The sequence below is a fragment of the Manduca sexta genome, chromosome 17 (assembly GCF_014839805.1).
Source record: "Manduca sexta isolate Smith_Timp_Sample1 chromosome 17, JHU_Msex_v1.0, whole genome shotgun sequence".
In the NCBI taxonomy this organism is placed as follows: Eukaryota; Metazoa; Arthropoda; class Insecta; order Lepidoptera; family Sphingidae; genus Manduca; species Manduca sexta.
The window spans coordinates 5,548,799-5,566,556 of NC_051131.1; the positions used below are offsets into that span (position 1 = coordinate 5,548,799).

General features: G+C 35.2%; 2 protein-coding genes and 1 long non-coding RNA gene across 3 annotated transcripts; all 3 read left to right on the forward strand.

Annotated features, from left to right (window-relative positions):
- The first annotated feature begins 1,009 nt into the window (after window positions 1-1,009).
- On the forward strand, window positions 1,010-1,606 carry LOC115454394 (lebocin-4). The gene has a single exon (XM_030183135.2). The coding sequence runs from the start codon at window positions 1,074-1,076 to the stop codon at window positions 1,503-1,505; it is 432 nt and encodes a 143-aa protein (XP_030038995.2). The 5' UTR covers window positions 1,010-1,073; the 3' UTR covers window positions 1,506-1,606.
- Window positions 1,607-3,365: 1,759 nt separating this feature from the next.
- LOC115454570 lies at window positions 3,366-4,981 on the forward strand. The gene has a single exon (XM_030183303.2). The coding sequence runs from the start codon at window positions 3,414-3,416 to the stop codon at window positions 4,863-4,865; it is 1,452 nt and encodes a 483-aa protein (XP_030039163.2). The 5' UTR covers window positions 3,366-3,413; the 3' UTR covers window positions 4,866-4,981.
- A 1,015-nt stretch (window positions 4,982-5,996) lies between these two features.
- Window positions 5,997-15,658, forward strand: LOC115454462. Its single transcript, XR_003939674.2, has 3 exons — window positions 5,997-6,563; window positions 7,130-7,186; window positions 15,067-15,658. It is a non-coding gene; the product is annotated as an uncharacterized LOC115454462 (long non-coding RNA).
- Window positions 15,659-17,758: the final 2,100 nt, after the last annotated feature.

Genomic DNA, 17,758 nt, shown 5'->3' on the forward strand with positions numbered 1-17,758 from the left:
CCATGCCGTCGAAACTGCGAGAAACCTAAGTACCTAACAATACGCAAGATAATAAAAAATAGGTAAGTAAATTGTGACTATTACACGATCCATAATTCAATCTAGTATTAATTCAATTCCTTAAATCTAGGTCATGTTATCATACTTTCTCACTAGTTCTTACTTATTATAAATAATATAGTTTGCGAAGATATTTGCATGTTTGCTTTGAATCAAAGACACTTAGCTCACAGATAGACTTTAGCTTACCAATATTATAATAAGGTACTAATATAATAGGTACTAGTGGCAATAAATATTGTGTTAAAACTACGGTGTGTTATAATATAGCTTGGTCAACTGCACTAGATTTGTTAGAACAATGTAGCCTAAATATAATTTCGATGTCTATACGTATTACTATTACAAGCCTAGAATATCGACGGAATTATGTCATGCTGTCGAGCTGGATATATTGCAGACAGGAATACTTTGGGAAGCAACTTGAAGATTCGAGACGCTAACATATTTCTTGCTGTGTACCGTGGACGCTGTTACTCTGAATTAACATTATTTATGCATTTTGACCATTATCTACTAGTAACTAACCGACGACATTATGAACTAAACTAAAAAAAAACTAAAAAAAAAGGCCAACTTAAAATACAACAATATTAGCCACTCGCAACGGCCCTATGGCTACGCACTGTGAAGGCTGCCATGTTGTCAGCACTGAGAAACAGAGTTGATATCACAGCTTTACTCCGTCCTTAGATAAAAAAACGTCTATGAATAAGGGGGTAAGATTTTGCCCATCCATTTTATTTTTTATCAAATAGATAATAGTATTCGTACAGTTACGCATAACTTAATTAAATTAATTGATAAGTAATTAGATATCTAAGTGCGTAATTATCTAGTGTTTACAATATTAATTTTAGCGACGTATTTGCCTATACATTGCCCGGTTCTTTCCTTTTTACTGGAGTACGATAAGTAAGTATCTAAAACTCACTTGTTTTCCTCTGATATTGGTTATAAAACAGCTGATGTTCGATACGGACATTAATTCCTAGTTAAACCCTCCCACAATAATGGCAAAATCCATTTTCGCGCTTGGAGTTATCGCAGTTCTGTTGATAACAGAATCCAACTGTTGGAGAAGTGATCTCCCTATCATACTCCCGACTTATAAACCTCCTCGTACCCCGAGCACCGTTATTATCAGGACAGTACGCGAAGCCGGAGATAAACCGTTATGGCTCTACCAAGGAGACGATCACCCGCGAGCCCCTTCAAGCGGCGATCATCCTGTACTGCCCTCGATCATAGACGATGTGAAACTGGACCCCAACAGACGGTACGCGCGTAGTGTGAACGAGCCCTCGTCTCAGGAGCATCACGAACGCTTTGTGAGGAGCTTCGACTCCCGCAGCAGCAGGCATCACGGCGGCAGTCACTCCACGTCCAGCGGCAGCCGCGACACTGGAGCTACTCATCCGGGATACAATCGTCGTAACTCATAATCTGTGGTTTAATGTATTAGATATTTGTGTTTGTATTTTGATGAAAACATTAAAACATTTTTGAAATTGTCTACTCGAATAAATACATTTACCTATTTTAACTTTGCTTTTTATTAACTCATTAAAATGTGGAGCTACCACGAAAACAACAATCATAAAACAATTACCCTTAGGGTGCATCCGAAGCTCAGAGAAATGTAGGTGCGTAAGTAGCACCTTTACTCACTTCTCTGGAGTTAAGAACTTGACATTTCCTACCCTTAACTATATCACAGAACAGTAATTATATCTCTGTAAGGCGCATTATCGCCTAATGTTATTGTTCTTGTAAAACGCATAAGAATGAATAGCACATACATTCCGAATTTGCAATAATGACATAGTTAGTTGGCATGAAAAAAATCAATTAAGTAGGTATAGAAAAAGAAGTTTAAAAAAATTACAATAAAATGATTTATAATTCTGAATATCATTCTAACTCAATTAAAAAAAAATAATAATAAATAGGAAAAAAACATTTGCAAGGTTTGCAAATGTCCTTGCGTCTCAATTTATTGAAAATGCATTACTTGTAATATAAATTGCGCTTTATTACAAATTGCGTTGTGTTTATGATCATGCAGATATTACATGATTGATAAGAATAATGGAATATATTGTAGTTCATGTAGGATAATTTTTTTAGGTTCATGTAGGATAAATTTTGTTGTCGAAGTATGCATAATAAAGAAATCAACAATTTACTTAGATGTTGTATACGTCTTGTTACGTGAATATTCTTTATGTTCACCTCTTCAACCAGCGTACAGAGGACCACACGAGTTATTGGAACGGACCGACAAGATTTATCTTGTCCTTGACAAGGGGAGGCAGTCACCATCACTAATTAGTTAAAATAACTTTTTGTTGTTATTTATTATGTTAAAAGTTACATTTTTTTATTTTATATGTACAGTTAGAGTAATTGATTCTAAAATATTATTTTCAAGAAGACAATTAAGTATGTTTTTTCATTATAAACGCAATGTCAAAATAACTCTGTATAATTTTTACCCATTAACTAGTTGGGAGAGGTTTAAAGGGTGCGTGCGGAACAGGCGATTCTGGCGATAACTCCTGCTAGTCATTCATCGAATGGGGTGGTTTACGACAATCAAATGCCAGTACTCTTAGTATAAAGGACTTCGTTGGAGTAGCAACATCACAATTTTAGTCAAAAAATCACTCACGCACACACCATATTTGCACTACTACACAGTACATAATAATTAATCTAAAACCCTAAAAATAACTACTCGAAAATATTCGTTATACATGAATGAATTTTGCACGATATAAGCAAAGGTAAAGAAGAGTAGTTAGTTTCATTTAGCAACACATTGTAAAAAATGACCTAGTACTTATATTAATCGTTATAAGCTAAAAGTTAAAAATAAAATTTTTAAATTAAAACCAACGACAACGGAGATGAAATTCTCGGGTGACATAGTAAGAAACAAAATGATATTTTTTAAATCATTATAAATAATACTCAATGTTGATGTGATTTATTAAAATGCAACCATTATTTTGAATATACATAGGTAAATGTAAGTAATCCTGTGCGGTTTAATAGGACCGTGTCATATTATCTGATTGTTATAGTGAATATCATGCCTTTATACTTATTTATTAAGTTAGGTATTTATTGCTATAATACGTGTCTGCCAAAGATATGCTTCACTTATGCATCGCCAGTCAAAAGGTTATCGAAAACACGTCTAAACAATTAAATCGTGCTGTTTGTAAACATTCCAGGGAAAATACCGTTAATAACGGGTAATATTACTTTCCTGCCCACATAGTATATATTCTCATACTGATCGATCAAACTATCACTTGAAGGAAATTGTTAGAAGTGAAACAATCATGAAATTGCTACTGATTTTGGGCGTTGCGCTGGTGTTGCTCTTTGGTGAGTCCTTAGGTCAGCGATTTAGCCAGCCTACGTTCAAGCTACCTCAAGGTAGATTGACACTTAGTCGAAAATTTAGGGAGTCCGGCAATGAGCCACTATGGTTGTATCAAGGCGACAACATACCAAAGGCACCATCAACTGCAGAACATCCCTTCCTTCCGTCTATAATAGATGATGTGAAGTTCAATCCAGATAGAAGATACGCGCGCAGTCTTGGTACACCAGACCATTATCATGGAGGCCGTCATTCCATATCTCGAGGTAGCCAGAGCACAGGACCGACTCATCCGGGCTATAATCGCCGTAACGCCAGGAGTGTCGAAACGTTAGCTAGCCAAGAACATCTAAGCAGCCTGCCGATGGATAGCCAAGAGACTTTACTGCGTGGCACCAGGAGCGTGGAAACACTAGCTAGTCAGGAACATCTAAGCAGCCTGCCGATGGATAGCCAAGAGACTTTACTGCGTGGCACCAGGAGCGTGGAAACACTAGCTAGTCAGGAACATCTAAGCAGCCTGCCGATGGATAGCCAAGAGACCTTGCTGCGTGGCACTAGGAGCGTGGAAACACTAGCTAGTCAGGAACATCTAAGCAGCCTGCCGATGGATAGCCAAGAGACCTTGCTGCGTGGCACTAGGAGCGTGGAAACACTAGCTAGTCAGGAACATCTAAGCAGCCTGCCGATGGATAGCCAAGAGACCTTGCTGCGTGGCACCAGGAGCGTGGAAACACTAGCTAGTCAGGAACATCTAAGCAGCCTGCCGATGGATAGCCAAGAGACTTTACTGCGTGGCACCAGGAGCGTGGAAACACTAGCTGGTCAGGAACATCCAAGCAGCCTGCCGATGGATAGCCAAGAGACCTTGCTGCGTGGCACTAGGAGCGTGGAAACACTAGCTAGTCAGGAACATCTAAGCAGCCTGCCGATGGATAGCCAAGAGACTTTGCTGCGTGGAACCAGAAGCGTGGAAACACTAGCTAGTCAGGAACATCTAAGCAGCCTGCCGATGGATAGCCAAGAGACTTTACTGCGTGGCACCAGGAGCGTGGAAACACTAGCTAGTCAGGAACATCTAAGCAGCCTGCCGATGGATAGCCACGAGACCTTGCTGCGTGGCACTAGGAGCGTGGAAACACTAGCTAGTCAGGAACATCTAAGCAGCCTGCCGATGGATAGCCAAGAGACCTTGCTGCGTGGCACCAGGAGCGTGGAAACACTAGCTAGTCAGGAACATCTAAGCAGCCTGCCGATGGATAGCCAAGAGACCTTGCTGCGTGGCACTAGGAGCGTGGAAACACTAGCTAGTCAGGAACATCTAAGCAGCCTGCCGATGGATAGCCAAGAGACTTTGCTGCGTGGAACCAGGAGCGTGGAAACACTAGCCAGCCAAGAAGTACTGTGAAGTTAAACCATAGTCAGTCAAGTAAGCGTCATGTTAAGTTATATTAAAATGTAATTAATGTCTATAACTATCTTGCATTACTAAAATCAAATAAATTGATATTATAAAGATATAAAGTGGTATTTTTCTTGTTCAGAGCGCTCAACAGTGATGTATCATCCTCAAACACATACAATCAAAGACTTGGGAAGAAATTGTAATTCTTTAACTGTATGTAAAATTATTAGAAATTGTTAGAAATACTAAAAAGTAATCATTCGTGTCAATTTTTAATTAAATTATTATTGTTTTGAACATAGTAAAATAATACAAAAATAATGATAATAAAATATTCTTGTTACTTCAGATTTTTATAATGAGAATCAAGCCTTTATAATATACTTCGTTTAATTTCACCAATCGTGTACAAAAGATTCACGTGACAAATCTAATATATAAAATTCTCGTGTCACAATGTTTGTCTCCGTACTCCTCCGAAACGGCTTTACCGATTTTAACCAAATTTTGCATGCATATTCAGTAGGTCTGAGAATCGGCTAACATCTATTTTTCATACCCTAAGTGTTAAGGGTTGTCCACCCTTAACATTTTTTTTATAATTCTATACAAATTTTTATTTTTTTTATTATGTCGCATTAAAAAATACATTCAACCCTAAATTTATACCCTTCTATCACCAACCCCTATTTTTTGTAAAAAAAAATGTTAAGGGTAAAACAAAGTCCCCCGCTGCATCTGTCTGCCTGAACGTGTTAAACTCAAAAACTACCCAACGTATTAAGATGAAATTTGGTATGGAACAGTTTGAGACCCTGGGAAGAACATAGGCTCCCGGGAAACTACTACTTTTATAACGGAAAACTTTAGCCTGAAAAACTTTATAACGCGGGCGGAGCCGCGGGCACAAGCTAGTAACTTATAACATATGTAGTGTATTTGAAATCAAAACCTCCCATCTGTTAGTATATTGTATTGAAAAGTAATTGTTCTGCTATAAGCATATTAATAGTTGCCTACTTTTTTTTGTAGTCTTGTATACAGGATATATGATAGTACAACCATTTACATACATATAAAGCATACGAAACACGTAATATGTGTGACTTTTGTATGCAATAAAAAATAAGTTAATACAATTTCACAAATTTATTGGATGCATTATTTCTATTCATTACAAATACATTATTTTAAAAGTTATTTGCTACGTGAGTGTTTTTACACAACTAGTCATATTCCACGAACGATATCGAGTCGAGATCTTGGTCTGCATCCACGTGAATAATTCATGAGGGTTAAACGGTCAAGACTCCTCTCTCGAGACGATATAAATTTTCACAATAATCTTGATAACGGAGAATTCATAAAAAGTTCATAATATTTAAATTTATGCGTTCCATTTTGTAATTTAAGTGCTTATTGCTTTTTATAACGGCATACTTCATGTGCAAAACGAACTGATGTGTTATTATTTTGCTATTTCACAAAGATTTTCTAGGAGTTAAAAATATAGATAGATAGAATTAGCATATTATGGTTCCTTTTATTTAGTAAATAATAAAAAATAACAATATGAAATGACCATTTGCTAGAGTTGAACAGAATGTTAAAAAATACTATTATAAAATCAAAAAGTGAGCCACTTGTAAAACAATTAACGACCCCGTGACAAAGGTTTAAGAATCATAATTTCCATTTCGTGTAAGTAGCCCTCTGTTTCTATTATTATTTGCCTAATTTCCTTATAATTACGTAGCATTTGAATTTCATTTTCATTTTTTTGTTGTTGAACTCCTGCTAGCCAGTGCACTTCCGGAGGCGACGGTGGCGCCACAAATATTAACAGCGTGGCTTCAGAGCGGCGAATAAAAGCGAAATTTTCCGCGTAGTTAGTGGTTTTCGACGCGGCAAAATATTTAGCTCAAGCAATTTCGTTGCAAAGCTTTGAACATACATTTCGACACCTTTTATTTTCTTGTGCAGCCGTTTTATGGTTGGTACGCGTTGTCAATAATATCCAAATTGCTTTGACTTTTCTCGAAGGACAGTTTATGTGTATCAAAATTCTTTACAATAAATTGATACATTCACTTCAAATTAAAACCTCAGTGATAAATAATTGTAAGATACCTGCAGGACTCATAAGGCCATTTTAGTCCATGGAGAAATTTATTATTGTTGTAAATATTCTGTATTAGGTTCGGTTTGCTATTTGTAAGGCCGTAGCGTAGACAAGTGAAATGCCTTGGTTACTTTTTTGTTTATAGGTTTTTTTCGTAGTCGTGCACTCTGGGCAGAGTGGTGATGATCATGTCTGTCTATAAGTAAGTACTCTTTATTGCACTACTTAACGACAAAAATGTAGTAAAAATATTTTTTTTTTTTATAAATAAATTATAATTTTAATATTTTTGGAATTTAAATTCCTACTCTTCAATAACGTCCTAATAATAATGATAATATTATTTAAATAATGTTTTTGATATAATTTATGGACTTTTACAATCATCGTTATAAATCTAGGTAGTCCCGAGTGGTTCAATCGTATTACATGTAAATGCACTGATTACAGTGAATAATATGCCACAAATGTAAGTTATCCTATTAATGCTAGTTTATATTGGAATTATCTCTCATGATGGTGTATGGAAATGTTCATTACGCACTGAAAAGCAGTGTCTTGTTTTTATTGTCATAACACAGCTTATGCTAAGATGGCCACCTAGTTGTCACGCTTAGGACATGGAATATGTTTTAAGCACTTTTTTTTTACCGCGTGTACCATGATAATAAGTGTTCTTTATTTTGTCATCGTAATCCTACAGAGTTAAGGCTAACTCATAGTTCTTAGCAGCCCTACATTCTTTGTCGTTTTTAACAACTACATATCGGATCCGTATTCTAGTTGTGTTTCAGGGTCCACAAGCCACAGAGTGTTGGCGTTCAGTCCTAGCCCAATGTGGTTTTTATATTTAATGCGTGAATCTTAAAATAGTTTACAAACTGAGCCAGCAAGCGTGATCGTTTCATTATTGTAAGCAGATTAGCCTCAACTTTAAAATATATTTTCAGTTGCTTAATATAAATTGATTCCTTCCTAAACAAATTTCGGCCACTGAGACCAATCTCAACAGATATCATCCAAGTACGCAGGAGATATTATAGTGCACAAGTGCTCTTGCTTTTCTCTCTGTTCCTACAGTGTCATAATCCGGTGAGACGGCAATCCGACATGACCCAAGATAGATCAGGTGCAGGATTAACGGATTTACGTCCTTTCCGAAGCACGAACTTATCACACTGCCAACTTCCTGACTCACATTTATATAAATAGTAGATTAATGCGGAACGAAAATGAAGGTGTTTATAGAAAAGCTGACCAAAACAGGCCAGCTTTACGCACTATTCAAATACAATAAAGTATCCGCTGATGCAAATGTTGCAATCGCAGTTTCACGTCAACTGCAGGGTATTCGTAATTCATAAATTTTACACCTTGATTTGCCAGAGTTTGACGGCTGAATATTTTATTATCCCTGGCGCAGCAAAGTGATTACAGTGAAATATAGGATATATGATAAATTCAGTGACTACATAGGTTTAGAGAACTAACAGCTAAAGAACTAGGGGTCTAGAGAGCTAGAAACTAAAAGCTAGGTAATTTTCGAAATGCACATATCGATAAATCCGCATATTATACAGACATGTGTTTCTTTAAGTCTCTCTTCTATACTAATATATAAAGCTGAAGGGTTTCTTTGTACGCGCCAAACTCAGGAACTACTGAACCGATTTTGATTTTTTTCACTAATATTAAGCTATATAACTTCTGAGTGTAACTTTTTGTCCCGGGAAAAAATTTCACACAAACGGAGGCAAAAGTTGGTTACAACATTTATCTACATTACGAGTTAATAAATAAAAAAATATACCAAAATAAACCATTTGGCATAAAGCAATGTATATATAAAGCCTTTGGTGATTACTGATTAGCATTAATTACATTTAATTAAGATTATTACTTTCAAAATAATTTATAATAATTTTAACACACCGCCAAATTACGAAGATATCAAATAAGACAATAAAAGTAAAAACATAAATATTTAGCAGAGAGAGTGATCGCCATTCAGCCTTACAAGAAAGGGTCGCGAAGTTTCCGTAGATTTCGTCCTCAGATAAAAAGTAGCAATGTCGAAAGTTTTAACTCCGCTCTCAACTAACGAAATTCCCAAAAGTTTTATATTCCCAATCCATATTACTATGCAAATATTTATCAAGCGGCGCGGCACTCGTGACAAGAGACATGTTGGAAATAAAATATTCGTTCTAAAACCGGAGAATAACTTTTATGCAGGGTTTGGTCAAACCTAGCACGTTAGCTTCGATCCGTACCGATGATAGTAACTTTCTATCCCGCTTATTATCTTGTGATGTGGATTTTTGAAGTATTGAGCACATGTTATTACGTTGAAATTGTACTTGTAAGAGTGCGATGTGCCTATAGTGCAGTTGTTTTTTTTTTTAATAAATGAATGAATCCAAATCCGAATTTGGCCACGGCGGCCAAACTCAACAGATGTCAGCCAGGTATGCAGGTGTACTCTCTGTTCCTTCACTCTTATAGCCCGTGCAGATGGCAATCCAACATGATCGGAGAGAGATCAGGCGCAGGACCAGCGGCTTTACGTTACCGAGGCACGTTGGGTATCACACCGCTAACTTCCCGACTCCGAACTGCAATTGAGTAATGGAAAAACACAGTCACAATTATTTTTAGCCTGACCCGGGATTGAAACCCAGGACCTCCGCGCGATAGTCGTACTAGTACCCTGTACGTGTCACAACTACGCCATCGAGGCAAAGTTTTTATTTTCCAATAGGCCGACAACGGGTAAGTGGGTAACATAATACCATGGTAACATATCAACATGTTGCAAATAATAGGCCTACAAATTAATAATAGAAACAAGGGAAGGGAGCCGTTGGTTCAGGCCTTTCTAAATCTCTCAGTTCCTAACGCAATAAATTTACTACATATTGGATTCGTAATTAAGGGTCATTGTGAGAACGCGTTAATGAATATTACCACATACTCATCTTTACTTCTACTAACATCAAAAAAATCATCCCAGAATAACGAATATTTTCACCATAAATCCCAGTTTTACTTTTGTGCAAATATGGCGTGCGCGTGAGTATATTTCTGACTGAAAATGTGATGTTACCGCTGCGACGAATGCTTTTAGAGTAGTAATAGCGGCATTAGGGCCCGTAAAATTAATGTTACTTCTTATTGTTATTAATTTTGTTTAAAACTTTTTCATTTTACATTTGCTGTTCAAGTACCTAACTTATTTGTAAAGTGTTATTTTTAAGAACATAAGTATGTGGTTTCATTAACGTAATATTAAAATGACCCTTTATATGTCAATGCAAATGGCTTAGATAAGACAGGGCATATATATAATAAATTATTAAGTTGTATAACTAATTTGCAAGAATAAGACGCAATTATAACCATTGCAGTGACTCGCATCGTCGTCTAAACTGATACTACTAAAATATATGTATATGTACACTAAGTATGATAAAATTGTGAATTAAATATTCATTGATTCTTTTAAAACAGTTTAATTAAATTTTTATAATGAAGTGAAGCATTAAATATAAAAAGATAATATTTTTTTAGGTGAAAATGGTTTTACAAGAGTCCAATAACATTCCCACAACCATAGGCACTGCACTATTTAAACAAAATGCCTTGCTGACAACGGGCCCGAGCGTTAGCACTGAATTAACGAACAGTCTAAAGTTTAGTTCACGCCGAATGCAAAAACAGATAGACACATTTAAAATTTTAACGTAGTTTAGAACTGTCGCGTGTTTACAGAAACTTTGAATGGAATGTAAATTTCAATATAGTAGATGCCTCGTGCATTAATCATCGTTTTAGTATGTATTTCAAACATTTTTAGAGTTATGTTGTAGACAGTTCTGTCTAAATCAAGAACCACCATTCCAAATTAAAAATTAAAACAATGGTCATTAATCTTAAGAAAATCAATATAGAGTTAACTGATCATTTATTGGTGATAGGATATATATTATATCCACCCGGATAGCGACTATCATACAAGGATTTAAAACCCGCCTAAAAAAAATAGTGGCCTTCTTAAGTGTTTCGCGTTATGGGATCAGCCTGGGCATATCCGATTCCAACTGGCCGGCATAATTGTATGAACTGCCGAGGGGTAATCATCTCTCGTCAGTCATCATTGTATTGGACTTCTACTTAACATCATAAAAATAATAAATCAATTCACAATGCTTATTAAAAGTATGTTTATTTTATTTATTTATTATAAGTATCAACATACATAGAACAATGTAAAAAATAATGACTTATTCTAACTTTTGTACTAGTAGTGGCTATATAATCGTGCTGGTGCTTAAAAAGGAAAACCTGAGCTATAAACACCAGTTGATAAGTACCCATCTACGTTACAAAAAACATATTATTTTATACCATTTTTTTAGCCGTAGAACAGTATCCAAATTTAAAAATAGAACTGTCTGCCCTCGATAAAGGCCGTATCCCCGTAACTGACCAATCTCCAGTTTGAAATGTTTGGCAGAATAGCATTCGGGTGTAAAAACACCCTATGTTACGCAAATGTTTTTGTTTACGAAAGTGGCGCATGCATTGTGAAAAACATAGTTATTCATATAATTTACACGGTGGTTAATTTACGGATATTATGCCGTAAAGAGTAAGGGAGTGTTTAAATAAAAAACGAACGTATTATATTTAAAGCGAATAAAATAACCCAGCGTGTAGAGGTTTTATTATTGTTACGAATTAAAATATCCTAGTCTTTATAAAGGAAATATTATAGCAAAAGGTTTCCTAGCTTAAGATAGAATGATGAATATCAAAAGGCGTCTTAACCGAAATGTATTTGCAAAATTCAGGAACCAGAGTTCAGTATCGCAGCGTTCATGACATATTATATTATTCTTATTACTGTAGTCGATTAATTCAAGTTCGATGTTTTTTTATTTATTCGTGCACGTGGCAGTGACCGCACTGCACCTGAATGTAAGGAATTGGTAAGAATTTTCTGATGATAAGAATTGTCACTAAACTATAATTTTAAAGTTCACGTAGTAAGGTGGGGTTTAGTTATATAAGCTATTCGATGTAACTACTTCTTCCTCTTATAATGATAAATTATTTTCATGGGCACGGAAGAATGACCTCAATGGACGTGATGGTAAGTAGACTGGAACCCAAATAACTGTCTACTGAGGAGAGATTTCTCGCCAGTCGACATAATTATGCCGGTCAATTTAATAAACGCGTTTAACTCGGAACGCGGTACCCTTACGTGTCAGTAAGGCGTGTTTTACACCTTGTTGACGATAGTCGCTGTCCGAGCGGATAAAAAATATCCTACCACTAGCATACCTAATGTATACTCATTATGTATACTCATATGTCCAGTAAGATTTCTAGTGTTATATTCTTACGTAATAAGGTATGCTTAAAATGGTATTATATTTAAAATGACATATCCATAACGATATTTCGGTGTCATGAAATGAAAGTATCTTGTGAGACCTATTTTCATCGGCAAATCTAATCTAAAAAGTTACCAACAAAATGATCTCTGACCTTACATTATAAGCATAGTTAACTGCAGTAATTCCTTATAACTGTCACAACATTATGTTTTATTGTCATGAAGAGCGGCAGTATTTTTTGCCGACATGGCATTCCAGGTCTTAACGTCCTTTTGAAATTTTACATCAAACGAAAGTAAACTCGTTATGATAAAACAAAGATAACTTGTTATTTGTTTTTTTTTCGTAAAATCTCCCAATTTCACCGACGTAATTTCGTTATAACAGCCTTCAACCAAAATGATCTTATCATGGCCCAGAATTTTCTTTATTAGCTATGGGCTATTAGGATTCTCGGGGTTTTCATCCATTTTGTCTTTAGTAGGCATTATTGACGGTTGGAACGCCTTAACAGTCTGAGAAGGAGGTCCACCTAATCCTGTTAACGAAAAAACGTCTTTTGGGTCTGACAATAGGCAGATTTTTAATGATATTGTACCTTACAGACTACATTATTGAGATTACAATAGATTTTTATCGCAGATAGTAATATAAATTTCATTTTATTTTTAATGGGGCTAACGCTAAGGAAGATTGGCAAAGTAATAATGTAGGTTGGCACATGGCATTGAGACGAAATCTGTAACTCACCTAGGTACAATAATTGCATTTTATATGTTAAACTTATAATGAAACGAGCAAAAGCTCGCGGCTTCCCCCGCGTGATGGAGTTTTCCGGGATATTTTTTTTCCGACGTACTTGATATATTATGACCAAATTACGCAAAATCATTATAAATTGTAGCCTATGTGTTATTCTAATGTATAACCAATGTTACTGTAAAATTTCATCCAAATCCGTTCAGTTGTTTCTTCGTGACAGAGGAACAATCATACATACATCCTCACAATCTTTCGCATTTAAAGTATTAGTAGGATGTAGTCGCTAAATGGACCGATATCCCAAAAATATAAGTATATTAATGCATATTCATGTTTTAATTCTTGAACTGAGAAAGCGGCTTAGCAATAAGTCGCCTTTAAGCGTGAAGACAAATACAATTAAAAATAAATCTGTGTAAAGCAAGGCACAGAAAATTACACAGCAAATTTCTCACGTCACGTCCACCCAATGTAGGATGTAAAACTTTAACGAAGTTCGACAAACTTTTCTACAGGCGGGCTATCCAATCGTTTGTTTTGTACATAAGTAATGCGCGGCCTTACATGGAACTAATTATCAAAATTATCATTCTCAACGAAACAGTAGAGTTGTGAACTCGGTGGGTGAAGGGTAAATTATACGCCGGCTGATTTAGAGTAGGTGTAAATTTAGTCTTAATAATCATAAAATAAGGTTTAGTATTATATAATCAGAGATTTATATAAGGGTCTGTTTTAACAATAGAATCGAAATGTAAAGAAACAATTTGGCTCATCAAATACAATTTTCCTTCCTATAATCAAAAGAAAAAGAAATCAGTGAACTAGGATAATGATAAATATAATATTCGGAATTTCTTCTATTTTTATTTTGCTGTCCTATTTTTGTATAAAATAGAGCCAGCGCAACCATAAATAGTGCTGATCCCGAACTAGGATTCGTTATGCCGTGGATATCAGAAACTATGGGGGTCTATGCACTTACGGCTCTCCGTCCCGGAACAAATATAAATAATACATACAATGATTATAAAATATCCCACGGAGCCAATCGAACCAACGTGAACCTTATTTGTTGTCCATTTAACGTCACATTATAATGTGATTACTTGACAAAAAAAAATATTGAATAAAAAAAGTATTAGAAAGTAACGTCAGCATCCCCGTCGTGTTTTAGTTAATGATTTTAAAGCTTTGGCAGTCCTGAATTCCAATGTCTTCGCATCTCGTTACACAAAACTAGACAAGGAAGTTAACAGTTACTCCTTAAAGTTACCCTCAAAGACTTGCGCTCTCTCTACACTTGTCCTCACCGTCTCTTGGATATATCACGTGAACTTTACTTTTCAATTTGCAACTAATTCCTCGAGTAATCTCAAGGAATCGTAGTTTAACATTTCGTCTTTGCTAAAGCTGGACGCCAATGCGTGTATAATAAATTGTACATAATGTTCACGAATACAGTGTAAGGCTTACGAGCTCGCATGAATATTGTAGATTTGTACATCGCCGCTTAAGCGGACAGCTGGTACTGCGTAAGGCAATTAGTTATCGTTTAGGCCACACTGTAGATAATTGTGTGAAAACAGTTGTTTTTAAACTGTAGGGTGGCTCGTAGTACAGGCGTAAATGGCGACATATCACTAACTGGTAAGTAGCTTTAAGATAGCCAAAGAAATTAAGGACAGGGAAAGCAGGCTCTTTTGTGTTCACACAAAAAACCGACGCGTTTCGTCGCAGCTATATGTGATGGGTAAAAACTGAGATAAAATCCCAAAAATAGTTTAATTTTAATGCCTTACATTCGCGTAACATATTATTGTCCGAATAATAATGTTTCTTTCTTTCTTTCTGATGATTTAGTAAGCAGCAACTATACACTACACATAATTGTTTTAAATATATTTTTTTACAGCTGAAGGAGCAAAGAAGCAAATGTGCCTCCTGATGTTTGCTTATCTACATTGCTCACAAATAGTTTCAATATGAGAGGAAAGGAGGTGTTTGGGTCGCCGAAAATCTTTATTAACAGAAAACTTCACTTTGGTTTTCTGTGCCAGTGGTACTACCTCAAGCCAGCCTTATCATGTTGTGTAAATAAGAGTACCACCTGCCTTTATTACTTTCATTTTTTTTATTACTTCCACATTTCAGTAACTAATACATCTGACCTTAAGTTGAGTACTGTATCTCTTTGCAGGAACATATTAGAAACATCATCCAATATGGTAACTAATAGGTAAATTTGATTATAACCATTAAACAAACTTTAGTGATATTTAAAGATATATTTACTTTGGAAACATACATGAGATTCTTTAGAGCAACCACATTTAAACAGAGGATAGTAGGATAGGATATGCAAAATGAATTTCATCGTATTTTTTAAAGTATTTATGCTGCAATTGCATGATATGAAAAAATATAATATTATAGTAGGTATATCACAATTATTACAGCATAAGAAAATTATAAAAAATACATTTGTCAATTTAGCCAATAAAGATTTAAAAAGGAAGCAAACAAATATCACTTTAAGTTATAGTTTATAATCTGCACTATCCCCTCCATATTTTAACTAATGTGCGACTCCAGCCTCGAGTAAATGCGACACTTTAAACTATTCATTTTTATAATTAAGGGCTGAGATTCATTCGGATTTATTTTTTCGTATTGGGAACGATCGGGTCAGTTCGCTTTACTTTTATTTATTCTCGGGCCGTAGTGGAAGTGGTGCCTCCGCACTTAACGTATATTTTGATGCGACCTGGCATACTCTGCAACATTAAATTGCTGGCTCTACCAAGAATGCTACTTTACTATGTGGCTGTTCTGTACTGAGGTCTAAAATAACTTTACTATAAAAGCGAAAACCGCAAAAGAGCAGATTTGGTCATATTCCAGATTTATTTAGAAGTCTTGGGATCGTCTTATGATGCATTACTAACAATAACGTGTTTTTAAGTGCACTGCATCAAACATCAAGGGAAGCTGCCTTTACAGTGTCCAGTATAAAAATAAACTAACGCCTTGAACATAATTCCTTCGTTGTTGCAAGAGTCACTTTTTCGAAATTATGTTTTAGGTGTTCGTAGACCTTACCGACGACCCTCTGGAAACTTTTATAGGATAAAAAGTACCCCATATTAATCTAGGACAGATCCTATTTACGAAATATCTTTCAAATCAGTTTATTTACTTCTAGCAAACATCTTCATTGCTTATTTTACTTTATTTTACAATACAATTATAAAATCTATTTGTAAGATAGTATTAATAGGACAATAACTAAGAAAACCTATCAGGTTCCAATGTATTCAAAATGTACTAAACCTAAAACAACTGCAGAACACCTCATTAATAACAATGTATTTGTTCCAACCAGTTTAAAATCTCGTCGCTTCTGAGCCTGGTTTCTTGTCACGTACACGCTCTGTTTTATGCAGAAAGGAAATTTTCATTACATTGGATTTAATTACGTACACAACAATGCTTTGAAGCTAATTTTTAGAACACGTTTTCTTACAAAGGTTTCTTTTGTTTTGTTACGTGATTATGTGTAGTTATAGATAACAATGTGCTATAGAATATACGTCTTTGGTCGCAAATTTTTTAAATTTAATAATCAGATGGTGATAATAAGGTAATACGTCTTTGTCGAAATATTTTTAAATTTAGTTATCTGATGGTGATAATAAGGTAAATACATATTTCAAAATAATGAAAGGCCCATAAAAATAAAGGGGAATTCTAAGCGTGTAGACGTATAAATTGGAGGCGACGTGAAGCGGTGATAATAGAAATGCAAAAATAATATTAAATTAATCGTCATAATTCACAATTTTAAAGGAGAAAATACGATATTAGAGTAGAAAATATAAATTTCACTGTCCTCTGCTTTCTTTGTAAATATGCAAAAGCGCCTACGGCCAATTTCCACTGAACCATAAAGGTCGATATAAGTGCTGGAAAGCGATGAATTTAACATTAATAAGTTCGCATTGCGCCTCTGTGCACATTCGATCCACTGTTTAAATTACTTTAAAAATACATGCATCGGAATTGGATAAAGCTTATTAAATATAAAATACGTAAATGAAAGTGAGTACGGTACGAAACGACTTGGAATTCTCTGGTACCTGATACCAATAAACCCGTAAGGTAGTCTGAAGCTTAGGCAAAATGTAAAAAATATTTTAATATGGTTTTAAATTTAGAACGTTCATTTAAATACTATGGTTATTTTAGTTTTTATTTGCATAAACAGAGTCGTAACCCAAAGGCCGTGTAGCAATTGTCCCGGCGGCTAACCATAAACAAAATATATTTTATAGTACAATAAAACAGTGTTACAAACTCTAAATTTTAATATAACTTATTGCAACATTCCTCAAAAGTCGTCAAAACAAAAGTCTCAACGCTGTTATAAGGGCGGCAATTTTTTGCAAACATTATTTATCTGAGTTACGTTTGACAAATGAAATACTTCGTTGTAGACAAAGCGTTCCGGGCTTTTTCTTTGTGTTACGCATGAATTATTTTGTGAATAAATCTACATGGTGTACGTTCGTTGACTCCCGATTATGATGCCAGATTTAGACGAACAG